Raw genomic sequence first — 24,714 nt, 5'->3', positions numbered from 1 at the left:
CTTCCTAATACCTCCCACAAACAATCAGAACTATCTTGATAGAATCAATACGAAGAGTGCAAAAACAGGTTAGACTCAGGAGTGAAGCAGGGGAAGGAAGATCTGGAATCCGCCCGAGCAGCTGGAACCAACAAGGCAAGCCCTGAAGGCAGGATTAGCAAACCCAGCTTATTTGCTGACCCCCCTGGAGGATACTCCTGGAAGATGAAGGCAAAGGGCCCTGGGAGCAGCTGGGTGGGTTGACCACAGTTGGGGGCTGATGGAGTAGACACCCCAGAGTCTACAGGTGCCAGGCCATATGGGCAGGACTTTCAGCCTCACTGCTGACCCAAAAAGGACTTTGGGGTCCATGTATGGGGACTAGACACCTGCTCTATCCCAGCCTGTGGCATTAAGTGTAGGTGCTGAGGAACTGGGGCCCAGTCAGCTATGGTCACCCTCAGGAGAGTTAAGTTCCTGGTTGCTTCTACAGGGGGAGATGGACTCTGTTTGCAGTGACAAAACTACCCAGGATTTGATTGGAATACCCTGGTCCAAACACAGCCTGGGGTTTGCATGGGGGACAGGGAATTACACCTGACTTTAGATTATAGAAATTGGAAAAATTAACTAGAGTCCAGGAAATATCAAATAAAAAAACCTTTGAACCTGAGGCACCATCCCCTAATATCCTAAGAACTCTGGGGCTCCAGCAGAAAGCTAATAATTATATCTATTTGCCTGGCTGCTTAAAAAAAAACAAGAATAAGGAAAGGAGAAAAAAAAAGCAAATATCAATAGCTATTATGGGAACAGAGAAGACCTGGATTCAAGCTCAGAGAGAATGAAATAAAAACACCTACTTCTAAAATAGAAAAGAAAAGCAATAATATCCACAAGCTCGGAAGAGCTTTAAAAAGACCTCAAAAAATAAATGAGAGAGGTTGAAGAAAAATCAGGGGGGAAAATTAGAGAAATACAAGAAAGTCATGAAAGAAAAATCAGCAAAATATAAAAAGACACAGAAACTCACACAAGAAAATGATACATTAAAAACTAGTATTGGACAAAAGGAAACCAATGACTTCCTAAGAAAACAAATAAAGTAAAAGTAAAAATATAAGAAGAGTCAGATGCCAGGAAAGTTACTCTTTTTAGAGTTTAGATACCATACTTCAAAAAATCCTCAAGGAAAACTGCAGAAATTCTAAAACTAGAGGGTAAAACAGAAATGGAAAGAATCCACTGATCACCACCAAGGGACCCATAGATGAAAATGCACAGGAATATCATTGTTAAATTCTATAGTTCCCAAGGTTAGAAGAAAATATTATAAGCAACAACAACAAAAAATTAAATACTTTGATGCTACACTCAGACTAACACAAGATTTAGCAGCCACAACACTAAAAGAATAAAGGGCATGGCACACAATATTTTCAAGAATAAAGGAACTGGGTTTATTAACAAGAATAATATACCTAGCAAAGCTGAGCATAATAATACCAAGAAAAATATGGACATTTAACAAACTAATTTCAACAATTCTTGGGTAAAAACCCAGAACTCCATAGAACATTTGACCAAGAAGAAACGTATGAAGGTAATTATGAAAGACTAATAATAAGTGATCCAAAAGGTCAAATTGTTTAATTCTTATATGGGAAAATGCCATCTATAACCCTTAAGAATGACATCATTACCTGGGTACTGTGAAATGTGAATTTTAGTTTTACTACACCCTGCTTAGTCTTTAGAATTGTAACAACCAGGAATGTATACACCCCCCACTTAAGGATTAAATGTTGGGGAGGAAGGCCTAAGACTGGCATGTAGTAGCAAGTGACAAATCAGAAACAACTGACTGACCCCCTGGGCTGTCCTAAGCCAAGCTTAAGGCACCATTGGTACATATGAGACACAGGAAGTGATGTAAAGAATTTCCTTTATATTTCACATCACTTCCTGTGAGAAAAAAAGCTTGTCGGACTTGGCCCTGGAACTCGACCCTGGAGGAGCTCAGTGTGAGACCTCAGACTACTTTTCTTGAGACAGTCACGTGGTGAGTGATAAGGCTGGCTCAGCCCAGGTCAGGGCAATTCAATTCTCTCTTCCTTCTCTCTCTCATTCTTAATTTCTTCCTTCTAGTGTAAATAAACCACCATAAATTCCATTCTGACTTGAGTATTTCATTGGCATTTAGAATTTAAATCCCTGGTGACCAACTAAATTTAAATTCAGTCTCAAACCCTAAATTTACCTTAACAGAAAGAAAATAAATTGAATACTTGAGGTCTAGTTGAATAATGGAATGAGCAAAAACAATAATAAAGTAGACCTAGGTAGATGTAAAATTGAACAATTATCTCATATAAAAGAGGAATGAGTGGAAGAACTGCTACAGAAAAGGGGAGGAGTTGATGGAGGGCTGGTAGTACTAGAACCCTACTCTCATCAGATTTGGGTTAAAAAAGAGAACGTATCCCAACTAAAAGGGTAAACATTTTCTTAATATTCAGGAAAATAGGAGAGAAAGATGTCAGAATAAGGGAGGGACTAAGAATATCCTTAAGAAGCTGAGGCACTGAGAGAAAGAAAACTAGAATAAGATAAAAGGGGCAAGATGGGAGGGATACCTAGAAAGAAATACATAATAAGAAATGGGAGTGGGGTAAGGTGAAGAAATAAGGGAGGGAATCTCAGAACAAGAGGGGGATTTTTAGAATTGAATTCATATTAAGAAATAAAAAGATGTGTTTGATGAGATAAGTAAGAGACTTTTGGAAAGGCAGATAGAATAAGAACTAAAAGAAAAGGGGAAGGGAACTTTAGAAAGGTGGACCAATTTGCAATTACCAAAGCAAGGAGAAAGCATAAGGGAAGGTTTCTAAGAAAGGATAAGAATTGGAGAGGTAATGGATAAAAAAAAAAATAGTACATCTGATAAGGAATGTGGCAAAATGAGAGGAAGAGAAGGACAAACACTAAAGAAAAACAGAACAGTGGGATAAACAAAATTAGTAATTAGGACGTTGAATGTGAATGGGATGAATTCACCAATAAAACAAAAATAGCAGAATGGATTAAAAACCCAACAATATATTGTTTACAAGAAATACACTTTAAAATGAGAGCCATACTGAAAGGGGATGGATCAGAATATATTATGCTTTGGCTGATACAAAGAAAGAAAGGATCGCAATCATGATCTCTGACAAACTTTAAATTAAAATTGACATAATCAAAAGAGATAAATAGGGAAATTATATAATGTTAAAAGATACCATAGATAATGAAGTATTATCAATATTAAATCTATATGCACCAAATGTTATAGCATCCAAGTTTTTAAAAAATTAAATGACTTACAAATGGAAATATATAATAAAAGAATTATAGTGGGGGCTTTAATTTCATCTTGTCAAAACTAGATAAATCAAACCGAAAAATGAGAACTATGTGAAGGAGATGAATAGAGTCTTAGATAAGTTAAATATGATAGATATCTGGAGAGAACTGAATGGGGATAGAAAAGACTACACCTTCTCAGTGGCACCTTAACAAAAACTGACCCTGTATTAAGACACAAAAACATTATAACTAAATGTAAAAAAAGCAGAAATATATGGTTCCTTTTCAATGCAATGAAAATTGTATATAATTAAGGTACCAAAGAAACAAAAAGTAAAAACTAATTGGAGACTAATAACAATCCTAAATAATGAGTGTGTTAAGGGTGAAGCCAAGATGGTGGAGAAAGTACAAGCACCCATCTGATTTCTACCACATTACCTTCCAGAGAGTAATGATATAATGCTTCAAAATGAAATCTGGAGCAGCATAACTCACAAAAAGACAAAGTGAAGTGATTTTTCAGTACCAAACTTAGAAAGCCAGCATTAGGGATCTAGTGCACTCTGGTAGAGGTGGAGCCCACCACACCAAGGCATGCCCCACCAACGCAACATCCCCTAAGCACAACTGAAGCAAGCAGCCAAGACTTCCAGAACTCTCAGCAACAGATGGTAAAGGGGATTGGACAACTGCTCAGAAAGAGATTACAGGGGTACCTTTGCTGGTTCTAAGTGCAAGACTTGTCCCATTGCCCTTATGCAAAATTGGGTCACAGTCTTGAACCAGTCCCAGGGTGGGGAGGAGTACCAGCATACACCAGCACTTGCAGCATCAAGGGAACAGAGGACTCTGGTCATAGTTCTTTTTTTTTTTTAAACCCTTACCTTTCATCTTGGAGTCAATACTGTGTATTGGTTCCAAGGCAGAAGAGTGGTATGGGCTAGGCAATGGGGGTCAAGTGACTTGCCCAGGGTCACACAGCTGGGAAGTGTCTGAGGCCAGATTTGAACCTAGGACCTCCCATCTCTAGGCCTGACTCTCAATCCACTGAACTACCCAGCTGCCCCCTCTGGTCATAGTTCTAAGGGGTAAAAGAGTACTTGGGGTTAACTCACAGACCAGAACACAGTAGCCAGCTCTTTAGGCAGGTGCACAAAGAACATGAATCTTGAAATAGTGCTCCTTTCACCACAGTTACAGAATCCAATTTTAACAATTTTTTAAGTTAAAAGAAAAAGGCAGAAAAAAGAAACAGAGAAACTTATTTTAGTGACAGGGTGAACTTAAATTCAGAAGACAACAAAGTCAATACTGGTGCATCCAAAGCCTCCAAGAAAAATAAGAATTGATCTCAAGTCCAAAAAGAATTAATGGCGGAACTCAAAAAGGATTTTAAAAATCAAATAAGAGAGGTAGAAGAAAAACTGGGGAAAAGTAATGAGTGACACAGGAAAATCATGAAAAAGAGAGCCAACAGTTTAACAGAGGAGACAAAAAATACTGAAGAAATTAATACTTTGAAAAGCAGAATAGGCCAATTGGTAAAAAGGGCACAAAAATCCAAAGGGAAGTTCTTAAAAAGCAGAACTGGCCACATGGAAAAGGATATACAAAAACACACTGAAGTAGAGAAACTTCTTGAAAGAATTGGCTCTGGGGTAGGGGGGAGGGAGTACAAAAATTCACTGAGGAAAAGAACTCTTTACAAAGTAGAACTGGCTATATGGAAAAGGAGGTACAAAAGCTCTCTCGAGAAAATAATTACTTAAAATTGAGAAGTGAGCAAATGGAAGCAAATGACTCCATGAGACATCAAGAAATAAACAAAGTCAAAAGAATGAAAAAATAGAAGGAAATATTTTATAGGAGAAACTGACCTTGAAAATAATCCAGGAAAAATAATTTAAGAATTATTGGACTACCAGAAAACCTTAATTTTTTTAAAAAAGAGCTTAAATATCATCTTTCAAGAAATTATCAAGTTAAACTGCCCTAATATTCTAGAACCAGAGGACAAAATAGAAATTGAAAGAATGCAACAAACACCTGAAAAAGACCCTGAAAGGATAATTCCCAGAAGTTGTGAACCATTCTGGAGGGCAATCTGCAACTATGCCAAAGAGGGTTGTAAAATTGTGTATACCCTTTGATCCTGTAATACCACTATTGGGTCTATATACCAAAGAGATCATAAACAGAAGCAAGGATTTACTTTTAGAAAAATATTGCCACCAGCTCTTTTTTGTGTGGTGGCAAAAATTAGAAATTGAGGGGATGTCCATTAATGGGGGAATGACTCAACAAATTGTGGTATATGTTGATGACGGAATACTATTGTGCTATAAGAAATAATAAGCAAGATGATTTCAGAAAAAGCTGAAGAGATCTACTTGAAATGATGCAGAGTGAAATAATCAGAACCAGGAGAACATTGTACACAGTAACAGCAATATGGTACATTGACAAATGGAGAAAGACCTATCTGCTCTCAACAATACAATGATCTGGGACAATTCTGAAGGAGTTATGACAAAGAATGCTATCCAACTCCAGAGAAAAAACTATTGGAGTCAGATAAAGAACTAAGTATACTAACTTCCACATGAATTTATTTATGGTTTTATTTTGGGGGGTGGGGTTTGTGAGTATTCCTTACAACAATGACCAATGTGAAAGTATATTTTACATGATAATATAGCTATAATCCACATCAAATTACTTGAGAGGGGGAGGGAAAGGAGAGAGGAAGACAATTTGGATTTTATAATTTTGGAAAAAATGTTGAAAATTGTTATTACATGTAATTGGGAAAATAAAATAACTTTGAATTTAAAAAAATTTAAAGGATAACTCCCAGGAATATTACAACCAACTTCCAAAACTCCCAGGTAAAGGACAAAATACTACAAACTGCCAAAAAGAAATAATTCAGATATCATGGAACCACAAGCAGGATAACACAAGACTTAGGAGCTTCTACATGAAAGGATCAGACAGCATGGAATATGATATTCCAGAGGAAAAAGGAGCTAGGACTTTAAGAATCACTTGCTCACCAAAACTGAGCACAATTCTTTAAGAGTAAAAATTAGTATTCAGCAAAATAATGGACTCTAAAACATTCCTAATGACTGAAAAATTTGACTCTCAAATACAAGACTCAAGAGAATCATAAAAAGATTAAAAGGGAAGAGAAATCAAAAGGCATACAATAAGATTACATTCCTATGTGGGAAGATGATTCTTTTAATGCCAAATGTCATTATTAGGGCAGATAGGAAGTTAGGAGTATCACATAGACAGAGGGCAAGAATATGAGTTGAATATGATATGAGATATAAAATAAAATTAAGGCATGGGAAAGAAGAATGCATAGGGGGAAGGGGAAAACAGAATGAAGTAAATTATTGCACACAAGAGGCATAAAAGAGCATTCACAGTGGAGGTAAGATAAAGAGGTGGGAAGAAGAGCATATGAACTTCACTTACTCTCATCAGAACTGGCTCAACGAGGGAAGAATACATGCAATCAACTGGGTAAAGAAAGCTATCTTACCTTTCATGAAAACAGGAGGGAAAAGGTAAGAGAAGGGAGATGGAGCTAATGGAAAAGAGGGCAAATTGGGGGAGGGAGAGATCAGAAACTCAACAGGGGAAAATAGCATGGAAAGTAAGACAAAGTAATCTTAATGGCACAAAAATTATTTATGTTTCTAATAAAAGCCTCATTTTTCAAATACACAGAGAAATGAGTTGAATATATGAAAATACAAGTCATTCTCCAATTGATAAATGGACAAAGGTTACAAAGGTCATTCTTTTTTTTTTTAAACCCTTACCTTCTGTCTTGGAGTCAATACTGTGTATTGGCTCCAAGGCAGAAGAGTGGTAAGGGCTAGGCAATGGGGGTCAAGTGACTTACCCAGGGTCACACAGCTAGGAAGTGGCTGAGGCCAGATTTGAACCTAGGACCTCCCGTCTCTAGGACTGGCTCTCAATCCACTGAGCTACCCAGCTGCCCCCAAAGGTCATTCTTAAAGTAATTATACTCATGCAAAAAAAAAATGCTTTAAATCACTATTAATTAGAAAAATGCAAATTAAAACAACTCTGTGATATCACCCCACACCTACTAGATTGGTCCTTATGTCAAAAAAGGAGAATGACAAAACTTGGAGGGGATATGGGAAATCTAGGACATGAATACATGGTTAGGGGAGTTGTGAATTGATTCAATCATTCAGGAGAGCAATTTGGACTATGCCCACAGGGCTATAAAACAGTATATATCCTTTAACCTAACAATAACCTTTACTAGGTTTGTATCTCAAAGAGATTTTTTTAAAAAGAAGGACTTAAGTAATAAAAAATACTGAAAGTAGCTCTTTTTAGGGGAGGGAAATATTTGGTAAGGGGCTAACCATCAATTGGGGAATGGCTGAGTAAATTATAATATATGATTGTAATGGATTACTATTGTGCTGAAAGAATGACAAGCAGGGGGAATGCAAAAAAAACTTAAATGAATTGAAGCAGAGTGAAAGAGAATATTGTACAATGACAGGAATACTTTACAATGAACAACTGTGTATAATCTCAGCAATATAATAATCCAAAGCTATCCTAAAGGGCTTATGATAAAAAATGCCATCTATTTCCAGAAAAAAAGAACGGCCTGAATCCAAATCAAAGGAAACTTTTTTCATTTTCTTAATTGTTCTTCTATTTGAATTTTCTTCCACAAAAGGATTAATTTGGAGAAATGTTTTACATGATTGCACATGTAAAATCTATAAGGTTGCTTACCATATAACATACAACCAAGGGAGGTTGTGGATAAGAATTTGAGAATCAATATTCTTTGAAAAGTGTTGGAAACATTTTTACATGTAATTGGGGAACAAAACTAAATTTAATTTTAAAAAGAATGAGTGGGTTAAGGAACAAAATATAGAAACAAATAAATTCACTAAAGAGAATTTTAATGTGACAACATACCAAAACCTATGAGATATAGCAAAAGCAGTAATTAGAGGAAAACTTATATCTCCAAATGTTTATGTTAATAAGATAAAGTCCAATGAATTAGGAATGTAATTTAAAAAACTAGAAAAAGAACACATTAAAAATTCCTAAATAAATACCAAATTAGAAATACTAAAAACTAAAGATGATATCAATAAAATTAAATGTAAGAAAACTTTTGAATTAATAAATCTAGGGGCTGATTTAATGAAAAAATCAACAAAATAAACCATTGGTTAATATGATTTAAAAAAAATAAAATAAAATTAGTAGCATTAAAGATGAAAAAGGTAAATATACCACCAATGAAGATTAAATTAAAGCAATTATTAGCAGTTATTTTGCTCAATTTTATGAAAACAAATCTAACAATGTAAGAGAAATGGAAGAATATAATATAAACTGCCTAGAATATCAGAAGAAGAAATAGGTTATCTAAATAAACCTACTTTAGAAAAAGAAATTGAACAAACCATGAATGAACTTCCTAGGAAAAAAATAGGACCAGATGGATTTACAAATCAATTCTATCAAATGAAGGATCAATTAATTCAAATATTAAATAAATAATTTGAAATAACAGAAAGGAGTTTTACCAAACTCCTTTTATGAAATAAATATAGACCAATCTCATTAATGAATATGAATGCCAAAATCCTAAATAAAATATTAGTTAGGAGACTACAATATGGCACAAAGATTATACATTGTGACTGAACAGGATTTATACCAGGAATGTAGGGATGGTTTACTATAAGGAAAACTAACAACAGAACTGATAATATCAATAACAAAAAACATATAATAATATCAAAAGATATAGGAAAAGCATTGGACAAAATACAACTTTCACTCATATTAAAAATGCTGGAAAACATCAGTATGAATGGATTTCTTTTTCTTAAAATGATAACCAAGCATCTACCTTAAAACAATGGCAGGAATGATTTATAATGGGGAGAAGTTAGAAGCCTTCCCAATAAGATCAGGAAGGAAAGAAGAATGGCCATTATCACCAATATTATTTAACATATAATTAGAAATGCTAGAAAAAAAGAAATTGGAGGAGTCAAAATGGGCAAAGTATGTTCCAAAACATTTATAACAGCTCTTTTTGTTGTGGCAAAAAAGTGGAAACTGAGGAGATATTTATCAATTTGGAATAGTTAAAACAAATTGTGGTGTATGATTATGATGGAATACTCAATAGTTCCTTAAGAATTAATTGGAGGGCTTCCGGTTAAGATGGCGGCTTAGAAAAAGCTGAAGTTCAGATCTCCGGAAAACCCTTCCCGACCGATCTCAAACTAGAAGCTCCTAAGGCGCCGAAATTCAAAACGATCAACAGCACAGACCCTGGGAACCCTCCTCCTGGACCTGGACCCGGTTCAAAAGGTACGGCTCCCCTTAAAAGCCAGAACCCGAGATCCCTCGGACCTCAGGGGTAGGAGCGCAGAGTCCAAGGCTCCCGGAAGCGGCAGCCGCACCGGGCTCAGAGAGCAGGGTCTGAGGAACAACAACCCTCAGGGTCTTCTACCCAAGTCCCAGTCCGGGTGAAAGTTACTGCCTGGGGCTTCCGCTGCAGAGAGCTGGTCGGTCCGGGTGAAAGTTACTGCCTGGGGCCTCCGCTGCAGAGAGATGGTCAAAACAACAGCAACCCTCAGGGCGGGCAAGACAGCCTCACGGGCTGGATCCTGCTATCCAAGTCTCAGTGAAAGTCTGTGCTCTCGGAGCTTGGGGAAGCGGCAGCCCATCCCCCCGCAGGCCGACGAAACAGCCTCACGGCCAGGGATTCTGAAGGCAACTTCCGGAAATCGAGCCAGGGGGAGAGTGTGGCCTCGTGGTCCTACCCTTCCATTCCAGTTCCAGTGAGGCATATTCAGTTTAACCCAGGGAACGCTCATAGAACCAACATCTGCCCAGGACTAAAGCCTCTGATCACCAGACAAAGACAAGAAAAGCCAATCCTCCACGTTCAGAGATGACAAACTCCACAGAAGCACAGAAGCCCCAAAATACCAAGAAAAATAAGAAGAAAGGGGCGACTCTGGACACATTCTATGGAGCCAAAATACAAAATACAGAGCAGATAGAAGAAGATATACAAGAAAATTCTCCAAAATCTTCCAAAGGAAATAGAAACTCTCCACAAACCCATGAAGAATTTGAATCAGAAAGGACCAAAAAGATGGAAGCCCTCTGGGAGGAAAAGTGGGAAATGATGCAAAAGAAATTCACGCATCTACAAAACCAGTTTGACCAAACTGTAAAAGAAAACCAGGCTTTAAAGCAAGAACTAATAAAGCAAAGCCAAAACACCAAGAAATTAGAAGAGAACATAAAATATCTCACCGACAAGGTGATAGATCTGGAAAACAGGGGGAGAAGAGAAAATTTAAGAATAATTGGACTCCCAGAAAAGCCAGAAATAAACACCAAACTGGACATGGTGATACAAGATATAATCAAAGAAAATTGCCCAGAGATTCTAGAACAAGGGGGCAATACATCCACTGACAGAGCTCACAGAACACCTTCTACACTAAACCCCCAAAAGACAACTCCCAGGAATGTAATTGCCAAATTCCAAAGCTATCAAACAAAAGAAAAAATCCTACAGGAAGCCAGAAAAAGACAATTTAGATATAAAGGAATGCCAATCAGGGTCACACAAGACCTTGCAAGTTCTACGCTGAATGATCGTAAGGCATGGAACATGATCTTCAGAAAGGCAAGAGAGCTGGGTCTCCAACCAAGAATCAGCTACCCAGCAAAACTGACTATATACTTCCAAGGGAAAGTATGGGCATTCAACAAAATAGAAGACTTCCAACTTTTTGCAAAGAAGAATTAATTGGAGGAGGGGGCAGCTGGGTAGCTCAGTAGATTGAGAGCTAGCCCTAGAGACGGGAGGTCCTAGGTTCAAATCTGGCCTCAGATACTTCCCAGCTGTGTGACCCTGGGCAAGTCACTTGACCCCCATTGCCTAGCCCTTACCACTCTTCTGCCTTGGAGCCAATACACAGTATTGACTCCAAGATGGAAGGTAAGGGTTTAAAAAAAAAAAAAAGAATTAATGGGGGGGGGGAGGTGGGTAGCTCAGTGGATTAAGAACCAGGCCTAGAGATGGAGGTCCTAGTTTCAAATTTGGCCTCAGATACTTCATAGCTGTGTGACCCTGGGCAAGTCACTTGACCCCCATTGCCTAGTCCTTACTACTCTTCTGCCTTGGAACCAATACAGAGTATTGATTCCAAGACAGAAAGTATGGGTTTAAAAAAAAAATTGATGAGCAACAAGGGCAGCTAGGTGGCTCAGTGGATTGAGAGTCAAGCCCAGAATATAAAACCCAGTGGAATTGCGTGTCAGCTACAGGAGTGGGTTGGGGGGAGGGGAAGAAAAGAACATGAAGCTTGTAACCATGGAAAAATATTCTAAATTAAATAAATAAAATTTCCCAAAATTTAATTAATTAATTAAATGTCTGGAAAGTCAAGCCCAGAGACAGGAGGTCCTGAGTTTAAATCTGGCCTGAGACACTTCCTAGCCCTTACCATTCTTCTGCCTTAGAACTAATACCCAGGATTGATTCTAAGACAGAAGGTAAGGATTTAAAAAAATAATAAATTGATGAGCAGGCTAATTTTTTTAAAAACTTGAAAGTAACTACATAGCATAACAAACAATGATATAAGTAGAGCCAAGAACATCATAAACAGCAATAGAATTAATATTACAAAAATAAATTGTGAATATTACCTCCGAAGAGTGAACTGAAAGGTGAAAACATGAAAACTTAATTTGTACAAACATGTCTCTGAACAATACCTCTGTGGGGAGGGGCTGGGACACTTGTGCATAAATTCTATTAATAAATAAATAAAAAGAAAAGAATGGGATATCTAGAAGGAAAGTTTTTTAAACTTTCTTGTGGGAATTCATTATGTTGAAATGAAGAAAAGGAAGCTAAACATGTATGATTGGTGATTTCATTGATGTACAATCTTCCTTTTCTTTGCATATGGAAATGCTTTGGTTTTATTTTTTGTCTTGTAAAATTTGGAATTAAAAAACCTAAAATTTAAAAAAAGTAACCAGCCACAATAAAAAGAGTGAAGTGAACAGAACCAGATAAACAACTGATAGAACAAAAGCATTATAAGGAGAAAGCTTTGAACTCTGATCGATGCAATGACTAACAATAACAAAAAATCAATGAAGAATGCTCCCCATCTCCAAAGTGATGGACACGCACAACATTTTTACAGTCAATATGGAAACTGTGAAATTGATTATTGATTTCTGGCTGATTAGTAGTTATTGAACTGATAGTTAAGAATTTTTATTAATTATTGTAGCCAATTTCTAAGGCTTAGATTTGGATTTATTTTGAATAGGCCTTAGTAGAGAAATTTGTATAATGCCTGATTGGAGGCTGTGCACACAACGGAGACCAGAAAGATGGAGAGAAGCTGATTCAACCTGGTCAGATATTTTTTCCTAGCATTGGGTTTCTCTTCTGGCATGGATGGGGGTGGGGGTGGGGGGGACAGAGGACCTCTGACACAGAGCTCTCCAGAGGATGTAGATCACCTTTGTGTTTTCCCTGCTGCTATGGATTTTGAAGACCCCCACCTTTATAAGTCAGGAAAATGTAAGTGCACTTTCACTTCTAATATAAACTAAAACAGTTTATAAACAGTCTTAGTTTAATTAGTGTCATTAGACCCCGTGTAATCAAACTGAAAAGAAGTTGCTCTGACTGTATGGTGTGTCTTTGATCACGGAGGGATTGCTGACTTCTATTATTGCTAGCCTTGCCAATAAATAGATTATGTTCAGGTTTTTGTCTGTTTCTCTTTACTGAAGATTTTTTTTTGCAACAAAATTTCTTTTGTTTAACTATTCATTTTTCTTAGAAAGGTTTTCTTTCTCTTTTTTCTGTGATAGGAGGGGGAAGAGAAAAAAATAAGTCAGAGTACATCTTTGAGAGAACAATTTATAGTACTGAGGACAGAAGATAGATAAGGAGTTAAGTTCAGGAAGTGAAAGAAATGAATATAAACTACTCTTTCAAAAGGTTCAACAATAAAAGGAAGAAGACAGAAAAATAGAGAAGTTGTGGCTTTGGTATTTAAAAAATATATTTGGTAGGTTGATATGTATTTATAGGAACAAGGGAAGCAGTCAATGAAGAGGAAGAAACTAAAGATGCTAGAAGTAATTCGAACCCATCCTCTGTCTGAGCCTTTCCCCAGCATCCTTGGCCTGACACAAATCATGTCCTGCCAAGTTCCAACTTTAAATTAGTCCCACTATTACCCATCTTTGTTCATATTGATACACTGCTTATTGGAGTTGGGGAAAACCTGAAAACCATCCAGACTGGGTTCCTGATTTGTGTTTCCTGATCTCAACTGGTCCCTCTGTGCAACAAACAGACTTTTTCCACTTCCCTAATAGATTGCCCTTGTCGCTTCTCAGCAGCTACTTCAATGCTTTTCACCATTCCTAGCATCTTCCTTAGTATTCTCTCAACTCTCCCCCTCAGCAGAGGATCCCACCTTGTTCACCCTCTTCCTCATCTCATGCCACTCAAATATCTTCCCCCACCATCTCCTCCTTTACCCTTGTCTCACATGACCAGGTGGTTTTCTCCATGCCAAGCAAACTCCTCTACCTACATCCTTGATTCCATCCCTCCCATCTTCTGCAACAAATTGTACTTATTCTCATTGATCTTTCATTTCCTTCCTTTTAAAAAATGAAACAAAACAAAAAACCCTTATCTTTTGTCTTAGCATCAATTCTTTTTTTTTTTAAATCCTTACCTTCTGTCTTGGAATCAATACTATGTATTTTGGTTCCAAGGCAGAAGAGAAGTAAGGGCTAGGCAATGGGGGTCAAGTGACTTGCCCAGGGTCACACAGATAGAAAGTATCTAAGGCCAGATTTGAACCTAGGATCTCCTGTCTCTAGGCCTGGCTCTCAATCCACTGAGCCACCCAGCTGCCCCCTTTGTATCAATTCTAAGACAAAAAAGTGGCAGGGCTAGGCAATCAGGGTTACCTGCCCAGGGTCCCACAGCTAGGAAGTGTCTGAAGCCAGGTTTGAACCCAGGAACTCCTGACTCCAAGCCTGGCTGCACTGTGCTGCTACCTAGCTGCCCCAATTTCTTCCTTTCTATTGGCCGTTTCCCTGTTGCCTTTAGCACTGCCCATATCTCCCCCAACCTTAAAAGACCCTCATTTGATCGAACCTTCCCTGCTAGATATCATTCCTCCTCTTTGTGGTTAAAACTGTTAAGAGCTGTCGACGCAAGACGCTTCCACTTGCTTTTCTCTGTCAGCTCCAAACCCAGTGCGATCTGGCCTCAGACTTCCAAGGCTGGCAAAGAGCTCTTCCCTGCCTGACTTTCTGGACTGCTGTGGTCTCCTCCTGTAACTTCCTTCAGTCTCGAGCCGTCCGACCTCCCCTGCAGCCCTCACCCCCTAGAATATAGATCTCCAAGGCCTGCCTGCTTCTCCCCCGGCCCCCGCCTGGTGGTCCATCTTCTTTCCCTCTCAGCTCTGCTCTACTTCCAGATCTCAAAAACCCTGCCCCAAGCCCGGCCCATCTCTGCTGCTCCCCCCCACCCCCACCACCCCGTCCACAACTTTGGCAGGTGTTCAGGCCACGAGTGCTTAGCACAGCATCTGGCACCAACGAGGGCTTGATAGATGCCGATTCCCTCCTTTCCTCAGTGCCCTCGGCCCATGCTGCAGTTGGCTGGGCCCACTGGCACATCTCTCTGTCTGGCCTAACCTCTCTCCAAAGCTACAGCCTCTCATCAACTGTCCTTCGGATGCCTTTCACCCTGGATGTCCTGCAGACAACTCAGCTGGCGCTCATTCTCTTGCCCCAAGTCCTCTCTTCATCACGTGACACTGTGAGGGAGATCCACTAAATGGGGCCGTTGTCACCTCCCCCTGTAGCGTGCTCACAGGGCCCGCCTGTGGCCAGGTCTGGCTCTCTCCGCTTCACAGCATCTTCCATCTGCCTCTTTCTATCTTCCCACACAAGTGATCCCACAGTACAATCTCATGGCAGGACAAGCCCCTGGCAGTCACAGGCCCCACAGTGGTTGTCTCCTGGCTGCTCTCCCTACTGGGATCCTCTGATCCACCCTTCGGCTACCTGACCGGTTTTTCCTAGGGAACAGGCCTGGCTGTCCACACTGGGGTCAAACAAAATCCCTACCCAATCTGTCCCCTCTCCTCTGGCCTTCGGGCTGCTCCTCCGGAGGCCCATGGGCCCATCCTCCACTGGGGGGTCTCCTCCCTCCCAGGAGGCTCTCCTCCAGGACCAGATCAGATGCCAGGGTTTGTGCTTTTGCCTTTCTTTGCATACGCCCCACACAGAGAAAATGCTTAATTCTCCACCATGACAGACGCATGAGCAGAGAGAAGGGGGTGGGTTCACGAGACATTACCAAGGGAAGGTGAAGGACAGGGACGAGCCCCGAGGCCTCTGGGTGACGGGGGGGGGGGGGGGGGGGGGGGGAGGGGGTGAGGGCCGCAGTTTGTTGGTGGAGCCCAATAGAAACCAGGAGGTGTGATGAGGAGCAGGGATGGGGGAGAGGCCGCAGTTTGGACATAGCCTGAAATGCTTTGGAATCCAAGTGCCTCTTGAGCACAGGCCGGCCACCCTGTGAGCACCCTGGCGTGCTCCCTCCCAGGGATCCTTTCATTCTGGGCTGTTTGGTCTTTAATCCCCAGCGCTAGGCTGCAGGCCCATATGGTGCCGGGAGCACAACCAATGCTTCGTTCCCATCAGCTCTGTGCCAGACCAGGAGTGAGTGATAGAAGAAGGAGGGGACGATCCCAGGATGCTCTGCTCAGAACATGCCTGCAGTACCAGGTCCAGTGCTGAGGGCCTGTGCTCGAGCTCTAAGAGTCGGGAAGGCTGACAGGGAACAAGCCTGGCCGCCGGGAGGGGTTTTAGGAGAGAGGAGGGAAGATGAAAGGAGCACGAAGGGGCGGGTTTCAGAGGGAATGGGAGCTGAGGAGCCCTTGGAGGAGAAGGGGAGCTCAAAGGAGGACAGACACTGGCTGGGAAGCACGAGGAGGGGACGAGTCAGCCGGCCGGGGTTCGAGGAGTGACAGAGGGAGAGGTTTGTGCATTAGATGCCAGCCTGGCATCCTTCTCATCCTCGGTCTCGCCTCCGCATCCACATCGGTCACCCTGCAGCTTCCCCCTTGCCTCATCTGTTTCTCTGGAACACAGAAGGTCCTTTAAAAACACTTGTGGGATTGCCAGGCTCAGTACAGGGATCGGTTCCTTAGGTCTAGGTTGCTGTTGAGGTATTTTCAGTTATGCCCAACTCTTCGTGACTCTGTTTGGGGTTTTCTTGGCAAAGATACTGGAGTGCTTTGCCATTTCCTCCTCCAAAAGAGGATGAAGTGACTCTTGCCCAGGGTCATATAGCTAGTATGTGTCTGAAGCCAGATTTGAAATCAGGAAGAGGAGACTTCCTGACTGTGGCCTACTACCCCGCCTAGCTGCCTTATCTCTATCTGTACTTTAATCCACTAGTCCGAATAATGGAAATGAGGCAGATCCCTGATAAAGATTCAATCATGTTCTATACTTGCACTGATTTAGAAGACCTGGGTTCAAATCCACTCTCTGATGCTCACTCCCAGTGTTCCCTAGGGCAAGTTGCTTGACTTCCCATGAGCATCTGCAGACTCTCCCTGCTCTAGATCTAGGACCCTATACTACTTATTCGAAGTCAGAAAAACTAAATGTCTCAGTGTTGGGACTTGGCGAGGTCTTGCATTCCTTACCGCTTTCAGGCCCAGAAAGCAGAGGTGCTTCACATTCATTCACTGGGAAATGGTTTTCTTTGTGAGCTTCTGTTGCTGAAAGATTAAAAAAAAAAAAAGGTACAGTTAGACCACCTGGGGACACATCTGCAAGTCCCCAAAGAAGGGATGCAGAGGGTCAGCATGCCCCCACTCCCACCTTATAACATTAGCTCTGTGTGGCAAGGGAAGGATTAAAAAAAAAAAGGTTTGCCAAGGTGGAAAGGTTTCACCTATGGGGATGGGGATGGATTGTGTATCTACCAACAGAAGCCTAACCTAGCTAAGTTCAAAAAACCTCACCACAGATGGTGAACATTTTAGCCACAGCAGCTCAAGAAGTCTACTAGAGAAGAGCTATGATCTTTATTGGTGCTTTGGAATATTTTTGTTGTTCTTCATTTGTTTCAGCTGTGTCCGACTCTGTCACTCCACTTAGGGTCTTCTTGGCAAAAATGCTGGAGTGGCGTATCATTTCCTTCTCTAGATCATTGTACAAAAGAGGAAACTGAGGCCAACAGGGTTGAGTGATTTGCGCTGGGTCACACAGATAGTAAGTAAATGACTCAGGTCAGATTTGGACTCAAGTCTTCCTCACTCCAGGTCTGGTTCTCTATTCACTGGACCTTCTAGTTGGCTCAAAACTACCATGGATGAGGATGAGAATGGCTCACTTGTGAAAATCTGAAACTTCTTCAGGGAAAAATGTAGCCAAAGAGCACATATGTTGATTTTCAAGCCGCTAAAGATGAGTTAATTCTTGGAGGAAATGATGCTAAATTTCTCTCAAACTCAGCTGCAGGCCACAACAGTGTTTGTGAGAAAGCCTGCTGGATAAACCAGTACAGTAGAAGGAGGAAATACAGAACTCTATCCTACAAATATTCCACACAGATATCTAGAAAATGAACTGGGGGGGGAGGGGCAGGAGGGTTGTGGCTGGGTGACTCGGTGGATTGAGAGCCAGGCCTAGAGGCAGGAGGTCCTAGGTTAAAATCTGGTCTCAGACACTTCCCAGCTGTGTGACCCTGGGCAAGTCACTTGACCCCCATTGCCTAGCCCTTATCACTGGTCTGCCTTGGAACCAATACACAGTATTGACTCCAAGACAGAAGGTAAGGGTTTAAAAAAAGATAGAAAGAAAGAAAATGAACAGGGGATAAGCTAAGTATCTCAATGGAGACCAGAGGTGCTAGACACTTCACAGCTGTGTGAGCCTGGATAAGCCAGGGGCCAACTGCCTACCTTTTACCACTCTTCAGCCTTAGAACTAATATTTAGAATCAATTCTATGACAGAAGGTAAAGGTTAAAAAAAGAAAATGAACTGAACCAAGTTCTAATCACAAAGTTGAAGAAAAAAATTATAGTGAATCATTTTTTTAGCCCAGGTCAATAGAGAGAAAGCACTGCAGGAACAGGTAAGAGGTATCTAAACTTGTGCAGGGTGCAGGAAAAGGTGCCAACAGCTAGCTCTGTCCTCAATGCCCCCTTCCTTCACAGATATGGGGATGACTGAGGAAAGGTTATGCACTCCAGGGCGAGGAGTGGTCATGGGCCCTATTCTGGATATCAAGCAATGGCTAGGTGCCTCTGAACCCTTGGATAGAAAATTCTTATTTCACCTTCATTGCCATCATAATAAAATAATAAAAATTAGGCAAAATAGCATAGTTAGAACATGTCAAAGCTAGTCCTAAACTCTGGGTTCAAAGCATTATTTTTCTACTATACGGTTGTTGCTGGGTTTTTTGTCTTTCATTTTTTGAAGACATCATGAGGGTGATAGCTTGATTTAAATGCATATCAGCTGGTTACCATGTAAAGCTATAAATAACTTAAATTTTTTCAAACAGTAAGCATTATTCACACAATAATAATGTAGCAGATTTCTAACATAATAATAGAATATGCAGATGGAAATAAAGTCACATTATTATTCATTATAAATTACCATGGCATTATAATAAAACTACAAATCATAAAAAATTGAACAAAATTTACATTATAATAATATGACTCTTATTTATCTAGATCTTAATTCAATATGGTTTAAAGTTCTAAGAGTACATTATTTCCTAAACGAACATTTCTGTTTCTAAGATCAACTGCTTTAAAAAATTTTTCAAATACAAGATGAAATAAGAAGATTTAAGACATCTTTCTTACCTTGAAGCTTTAAATATAGTAATCCTCTTGAAAGGAATTATTATAGCATTACTGATTTCATGATCATGAAAATAAGTAAATCCAATTTGTCATCTTACCTGCTTCACTTCCCTTTTCACTTGTTTCCTCATCCAACAAAATCAGCCTGGGTGGCCAAAACAAAAATATGAAATTTTGATTAAAAGACTGAAAGCATTTGACTAATTCTCTTATGCTATTTGAGTGGAGAAACTGGAAAGATGTGGGCTAGATAACAGAGTAAGAAATGGTAAATGGCAAAATGTAAAGACTAATAATTAATGGCTTCAAATTAATTTGAAAGAAGTGTCCTAAACTCACCCTGTGAGGTTTACTATTTTAATTAGACTTGCATAAAGGCATAAAGGGCATTTTTTAAAATTTGCAGATGACACACAGCAAGAAAGAAATTAGCTAACAGGTTCTAAGTTGAGTTAAAGCTAGTAAGACTGAATTGGAGAGAGGTAAATCAGCTTCATAAATACAAGATGTGTGAGACATGCTTGCACTTCACTTCATCTAAAAGAGATCTAGGGGTATTAAGAGGTTGTGAACTCACTATGAAATAATAGTATGATATAGTAACTGAGAAAACCCTGAGGCAATTTTAGGCTGCCCTAAAAGATATATAATGTTCAGAATTAGGAGGTGATCATCCCAATGTAGTCTGCCCTGGACAGACCAAATCTGGAGTTTGTGTTCAATTATGGCTTCTAAAATTCATAGATGACAATGATAAGCATCTAGAAGAAAGCAATCTGTAGAGTAGATGGTTTCAAAGACCTGCCATGTAGCTATCAATGTTATAGATAATTAGCTTAAAGAAGAGAAAGGATAGGTGAGAACTCTAAGTATCTGAAGGTCTGCCACATGAAAGAGGAACTTCTGTTCTAAAGGGCAAGAATAATGAACAGAAGTGACAGGCAGATATAGCTTAAATTAAGGACAAATTTCCTAATAATTAGACCTATTCAGAAATAGAATGGCCTGCTTCAGAGGGTAGGAGATTTTCCTTTCTCAAAAACGGACTGATCACTTACTTGTGTATTTTGTTGAGGTACTATAAAGGTCATATTTCCTAAACAAATATTTCTGTTTCTGTGATCAATTGCTTTCAAGAGACAGTGACTCAAAACTGTGAAGATTGGATTTGGCTCTTCCCTGGTTATAAAATGAAAGTATTTAGCTCTTCCTTTATTGGGAAGATTAAATTGTAATCCCCTATCTATTTTTAGATTTTAATCCCCAAAGTGTAAACCCAGTACTTAAAGTAGATCTACCCATTTTAGCCACAAAAAGGTATGAACTAACCAAAAAAGGTATGAATACCAATTTCATACATTGAGTGGGAGGTCTGTGACCCATGTGTGAAAGAGTGGGCAGTCCTGGAGAGGAGGGTTGGCTGTGATTGGTAGACATAAAATTTAGGGGAGGTGACACAAGAGAAAAAGGTCACTTGGAGTTGGACTGGAGATCAATCAGTCACTCAGAGTTGGAGTGAAGACACTTGGCTGTGGAATTGGACCCCTGGAGGAGCTTGTGCAGGAGACCTCAGACTGCTTTCCTTTTAGATGGTCACCGTGGTGAGTGTAAAGGCTGACTTTCCTTCCTTGCCCTTTCTGGAGGTATGAACCTCCATGAAAGGCCAATCGTCTTGAGACTCCTTTCCCCTGACTGGTGCCTTAGAATTTCTAAATGGTTCAGAGGAAACAGGAGCTCGCTCTCTCTCTCTCTCTCTCTCTCTCTCTCTCTCTCTCTCTCTCTCTCTCTCTCTCTCTCTCTCTCCCCCCTTTTCTCTCTTCCTTAATATCTTCTCTCTATTGTAAAATAAACTACCATAATTCCATTTACTTAAGTGATTCAATTTGATATTTAGAAATTAAATCCCTATTGACCACCAATTAAATCTAATTCAGTCCAACCATAAAATTTAACAAAACTCTTCAGAAAGGTGAAATAAGAAGGGGATTACTTAGAATATCTTTCTTACAATGTAGCTTTAAAGACTGGTAGCCTTTTTGAAAAGAATTGTTATTAAAAAAGGTTGAACTAGATGGTCTCTGAGGTTTTTTCCAACACTTAAAATTCTGCATTTTGAGTAAAATTCATGGAATTTAGAGTCCAGTTTTCTCATGACTAGAGAAATAAAGATATGGAGAACTGCTAAACTTTTGTCCAATAGATTTCCTTAAAAAATGTCTGAGAGGATTTCCAAAAAGTGAAATCTCCTTTCATTCTACATTATGCATTCCCTAACATTCTACAGAGAAACTAATCTTCATATCAAGAGTTCTATCCAATTTTGACAAATTGACTCAAAACCATGAAATCAAAACCATATTTTGAAATGTGAAATGTAGTTTTTAATGATTGAGAGAGTTTGGTTTGTTTGTTCTTAAAAAGCACACTCAGAATTATGGAGAGAAGACAGAAAAGGGGATACAGAAAAACAGAAGAGAAAATGAAAAAATGGTCCAAGTCCCTAGAACAGAATTTCCTCAGGTGATGCATTCTCTCCAACAGAACAAAAGAGGGTTGCATTGGAGCATTACAGGGTCCCAGGTATATACTTGTATTTTTTTGGGGGGTGAGGTTGAAATCTCATTAAGGGCAGCCTTAAAAGATGATAAAAATGAAGATGTCAAAAAGAACATAGAGCCCATGGAAGTCGGAGAGGTATTGTTGTAGCAAAGTTAGTCTTAGCTCCCTCTGTGTTGCCTTTATTATGGTAGAAAGGTTTGTATCTAAGCTCAGCTATCTATTATCTTTTTTAGCTGTCAGGAAATTCTAGCCATGGTAGTTCTCCCAGAGAGTCCCAATTCAGGACCCAAGATAATCTTTCCAATTTGCTCTCCCTGGTGATGTCTTTTTTTTGCCTATCACTTTGAAATCAAAACTTAAGAGGCTACAAAATAAAATATGAAAAAAGATGTCAAAAATTGAAATGACAATTGTATTTAAATGGTATTCAATAATACTGTATAAGAATATTTTCTACTTACTTGTCAAGATTAGCAGTAAGAGAACTATTTTCTACTGTGTTCTCTTTGTGTTCTTCAGTAAGCTTGCTTGGAGACTCCTGGAGTCGCTAAAATAAAAAATCAATTTTAAAATATACAAAGGAATCATTTCCCTCCTACAAACAGAGTAAGACTATTTGTTAAAGCATAATACTAGAAACAATTGTGGGAAATGCATAGTGGTGTATTTCTGGAAGATTTTGCTTGTTATTTTTCTAATGGTTTTGATGGACTAACTAAGCCATCCACATTTCCTGACCAGCACGGCCATAGTGTCTGAAGACTTATAATAAGCTTAAAAATGACTACAGTCATATTAGATTGCCTCAATGAACCTGTAAACACATCTAAAGATTTTCATAAACAATACTGGAATGAAAGCAATGACTAAAATTGCTTAGGCAAACAGTGTATTAGTAGCTGTAAGACAGTTAGGAAATGACAGTATGACTATTAACGTGTCTCAAGTTAGTAGATAAAGTATGGCACTGACACAATTCCTGGTTTCAGTCTCAAAGAGAAGCCCTTTGAGCAGTGTAAGATAGAAGTCCAAGTCATAAATTCAGCTTGTTGGTCAGTTCCATCAATTGCAACATTTGAACTTTATTCCACCAAAACTGTTCTCCAATGTTACTAAAGATCTCTTAATTACCAGATCCAATGGCCTCTCCTCAATCTTTATTCTCCTGGACCTCTCTTCAGCCTTTGACACTGTTGACCATCCTCTCCCCAGTGATAGTCTTTTCTCTTTAGGTTTTTGGGGTACCACACTACTGGTTTTCCCCCTATCTGACCACTTCTTTTCTGTCCCCTTTGAAGGATCCTCTCCCAGATCGCCTTCTTCTCTTCTCCCCTCATTACATCATTTGGTAATTTCATCAGTTTTCATGCATTGAATTACCAACCTGTTGCTAAGATTCTCTCATCTAACTCTCTGCTAACCTCAAATCTCTCAACTCCAAGTGCCTTTCAGAATCTCAAATTAGATGTCCATCTAATGGGCATCTTAAATCCAATATTTCCTAAACAGAACTCATTATCTTCCCTGCTCCTACCTTCCCTATTACTGTAGAGGACAACACTCTCCTTTCAGTTCCTCAGGTTCGCAACGCAGAAATCATCCTGAATTCTTTACTCTCTCTCACCCTCCAACCCTCTCACCTTGCAACATCTGTCAATTTTACCTTTGTAAACTCAGTAATGCCCCTTCTCTCCTCTAACACTGCCACTATAATAATAGTTCAGCCTTCATTACCTTATGCCTGGATTATTACAACAGCCTGCTGGTAGTCAATCTGCCTTAAGCTTCTTCTTACTCCAATCCATCAGCCACTAGTGATGTTTCCTAAAAAGCAGATCTGATCATGTCATCCCCTATTCAATAAACTACAATGGCTCCTTATTATCTCTAGAATGCAATATGAAATGCTGTGTTTGGCATTCAAAGCCCTTCATAATCTATCTCCCTCCTACCTTCCTCGTCTTCTCATATTACTCCTTAACACATACTCCTCAATCCCAGGACACTGGCCTCCTGGCTGTTCCCTGAACAAGACCCTCTATCTCCTGGCTCCAAGTATTCTCTCTGACTGTGCCTCCTTGCCCAGAACATTCTCTCTCCTCTGCTTTGACTACTGACCTCCTTGTTTTCTTTAAGTCCCATATAAAATTCTGTTTTTTTACTGGAAGCCTCCTCCAACTCCTCTTAATTCTAGTGTCTTCCCTCTGTTAATTATTTCCTACTTATTTTATACTTTATACATAGCTTGCTTTGTATATATTTGTCTACATGTTCCCTTCATTAGATTGTAAGCTCCTTGGAGTCAGGTGCTGTCTTTTGCTTGTTTTTGTATCCTTTAATGAAAAGGGCAGAAAATATGGATTATTGTTTTTACTGATTATAAAAAATAATTTTACTTATCAGAGCAAATGAGTCCCTCATGTATATGCTAAATTCAAACCATGTTCTCTGATAAATGCAACCAAAAAGATAACTGTTAAATGATTTTTAAAATTTTTAAATATTAAAAAAGACATGAAAACAATGAGATACCTGCCCACTTCAGGTATCCACCAATGACATGGAGAATAATATCCTATTCAGAATATAAATGTAATCTCTAGTTAGGATTCCCCAGATACTCCTATTTCCAGATATTTTAATTGCACTGAGACTTCAAACAACATAAGGACTGTCCAATGATTTTTTTTAAAAGATTTGACTAACATTCATACAGATAAAACTAAGTGTTCAGACTCTGATGTGATGCAGAAGTTGCAACACCAGTCAACTCAATTAATATA

The 24,714-nt window shown here is 39.4% G+C and overlaps 1 protein-coding gene across 5 annotated transcripts in view; it reads right to left on the bottom strand.

Annotated features, from left to right (window-relative positions):
* The window catches only part of ICA1L (islet cell autoantigen 1 like), a 77,754-nt gene that overhangs the window by 27,124 nt on the left and 25,916 nt on the right, over positions 1-24,714 (bottom strand). For 4 of the 5 annotated variants that reach the window (XM_056807363.1, XM_056807362.1, XM_056807361.1 and 1 more), the window contains exons 8-10: positions 22,393-22,478; positions 19,471-19,517; positions 17,187-17,261 (exon numbers count right to left, since the gene is read on the bottom strand). In XM_056807363.1, the coding sequence (XP_056663341.1) occupies positions 17,187-17,261; positions 19,471-19,517; positions 22,393-22,478 (208 nt within the window). The remainder of the gene's footprint in view (positions 1-17,186; positions 17,262-19,470; positions 19,518-22,392; positions 22,479-24,714) is intronic. The other variant, XM_056807366.1, reaches the window with a different exon arrangement.

The sequence above is a fragment of the Monodelphis domestica genome, chromosome 8, assembly GCF_027887165.1.
Source record: "Monodelphis domestica isolate mMonDom1 chromosome 8, mMonDom1.pri, whole genome shotgun sequence".
Lineage (NCBI taxonomy): Eukaryota > Metazoa > Chordata > Mammalia > Didelphimorphia > Didelphidae > Monodelphis > Monodelphis domestica.
This window is presented reverse-complemented; position numbering and strand designations above follow the sequence as displayed.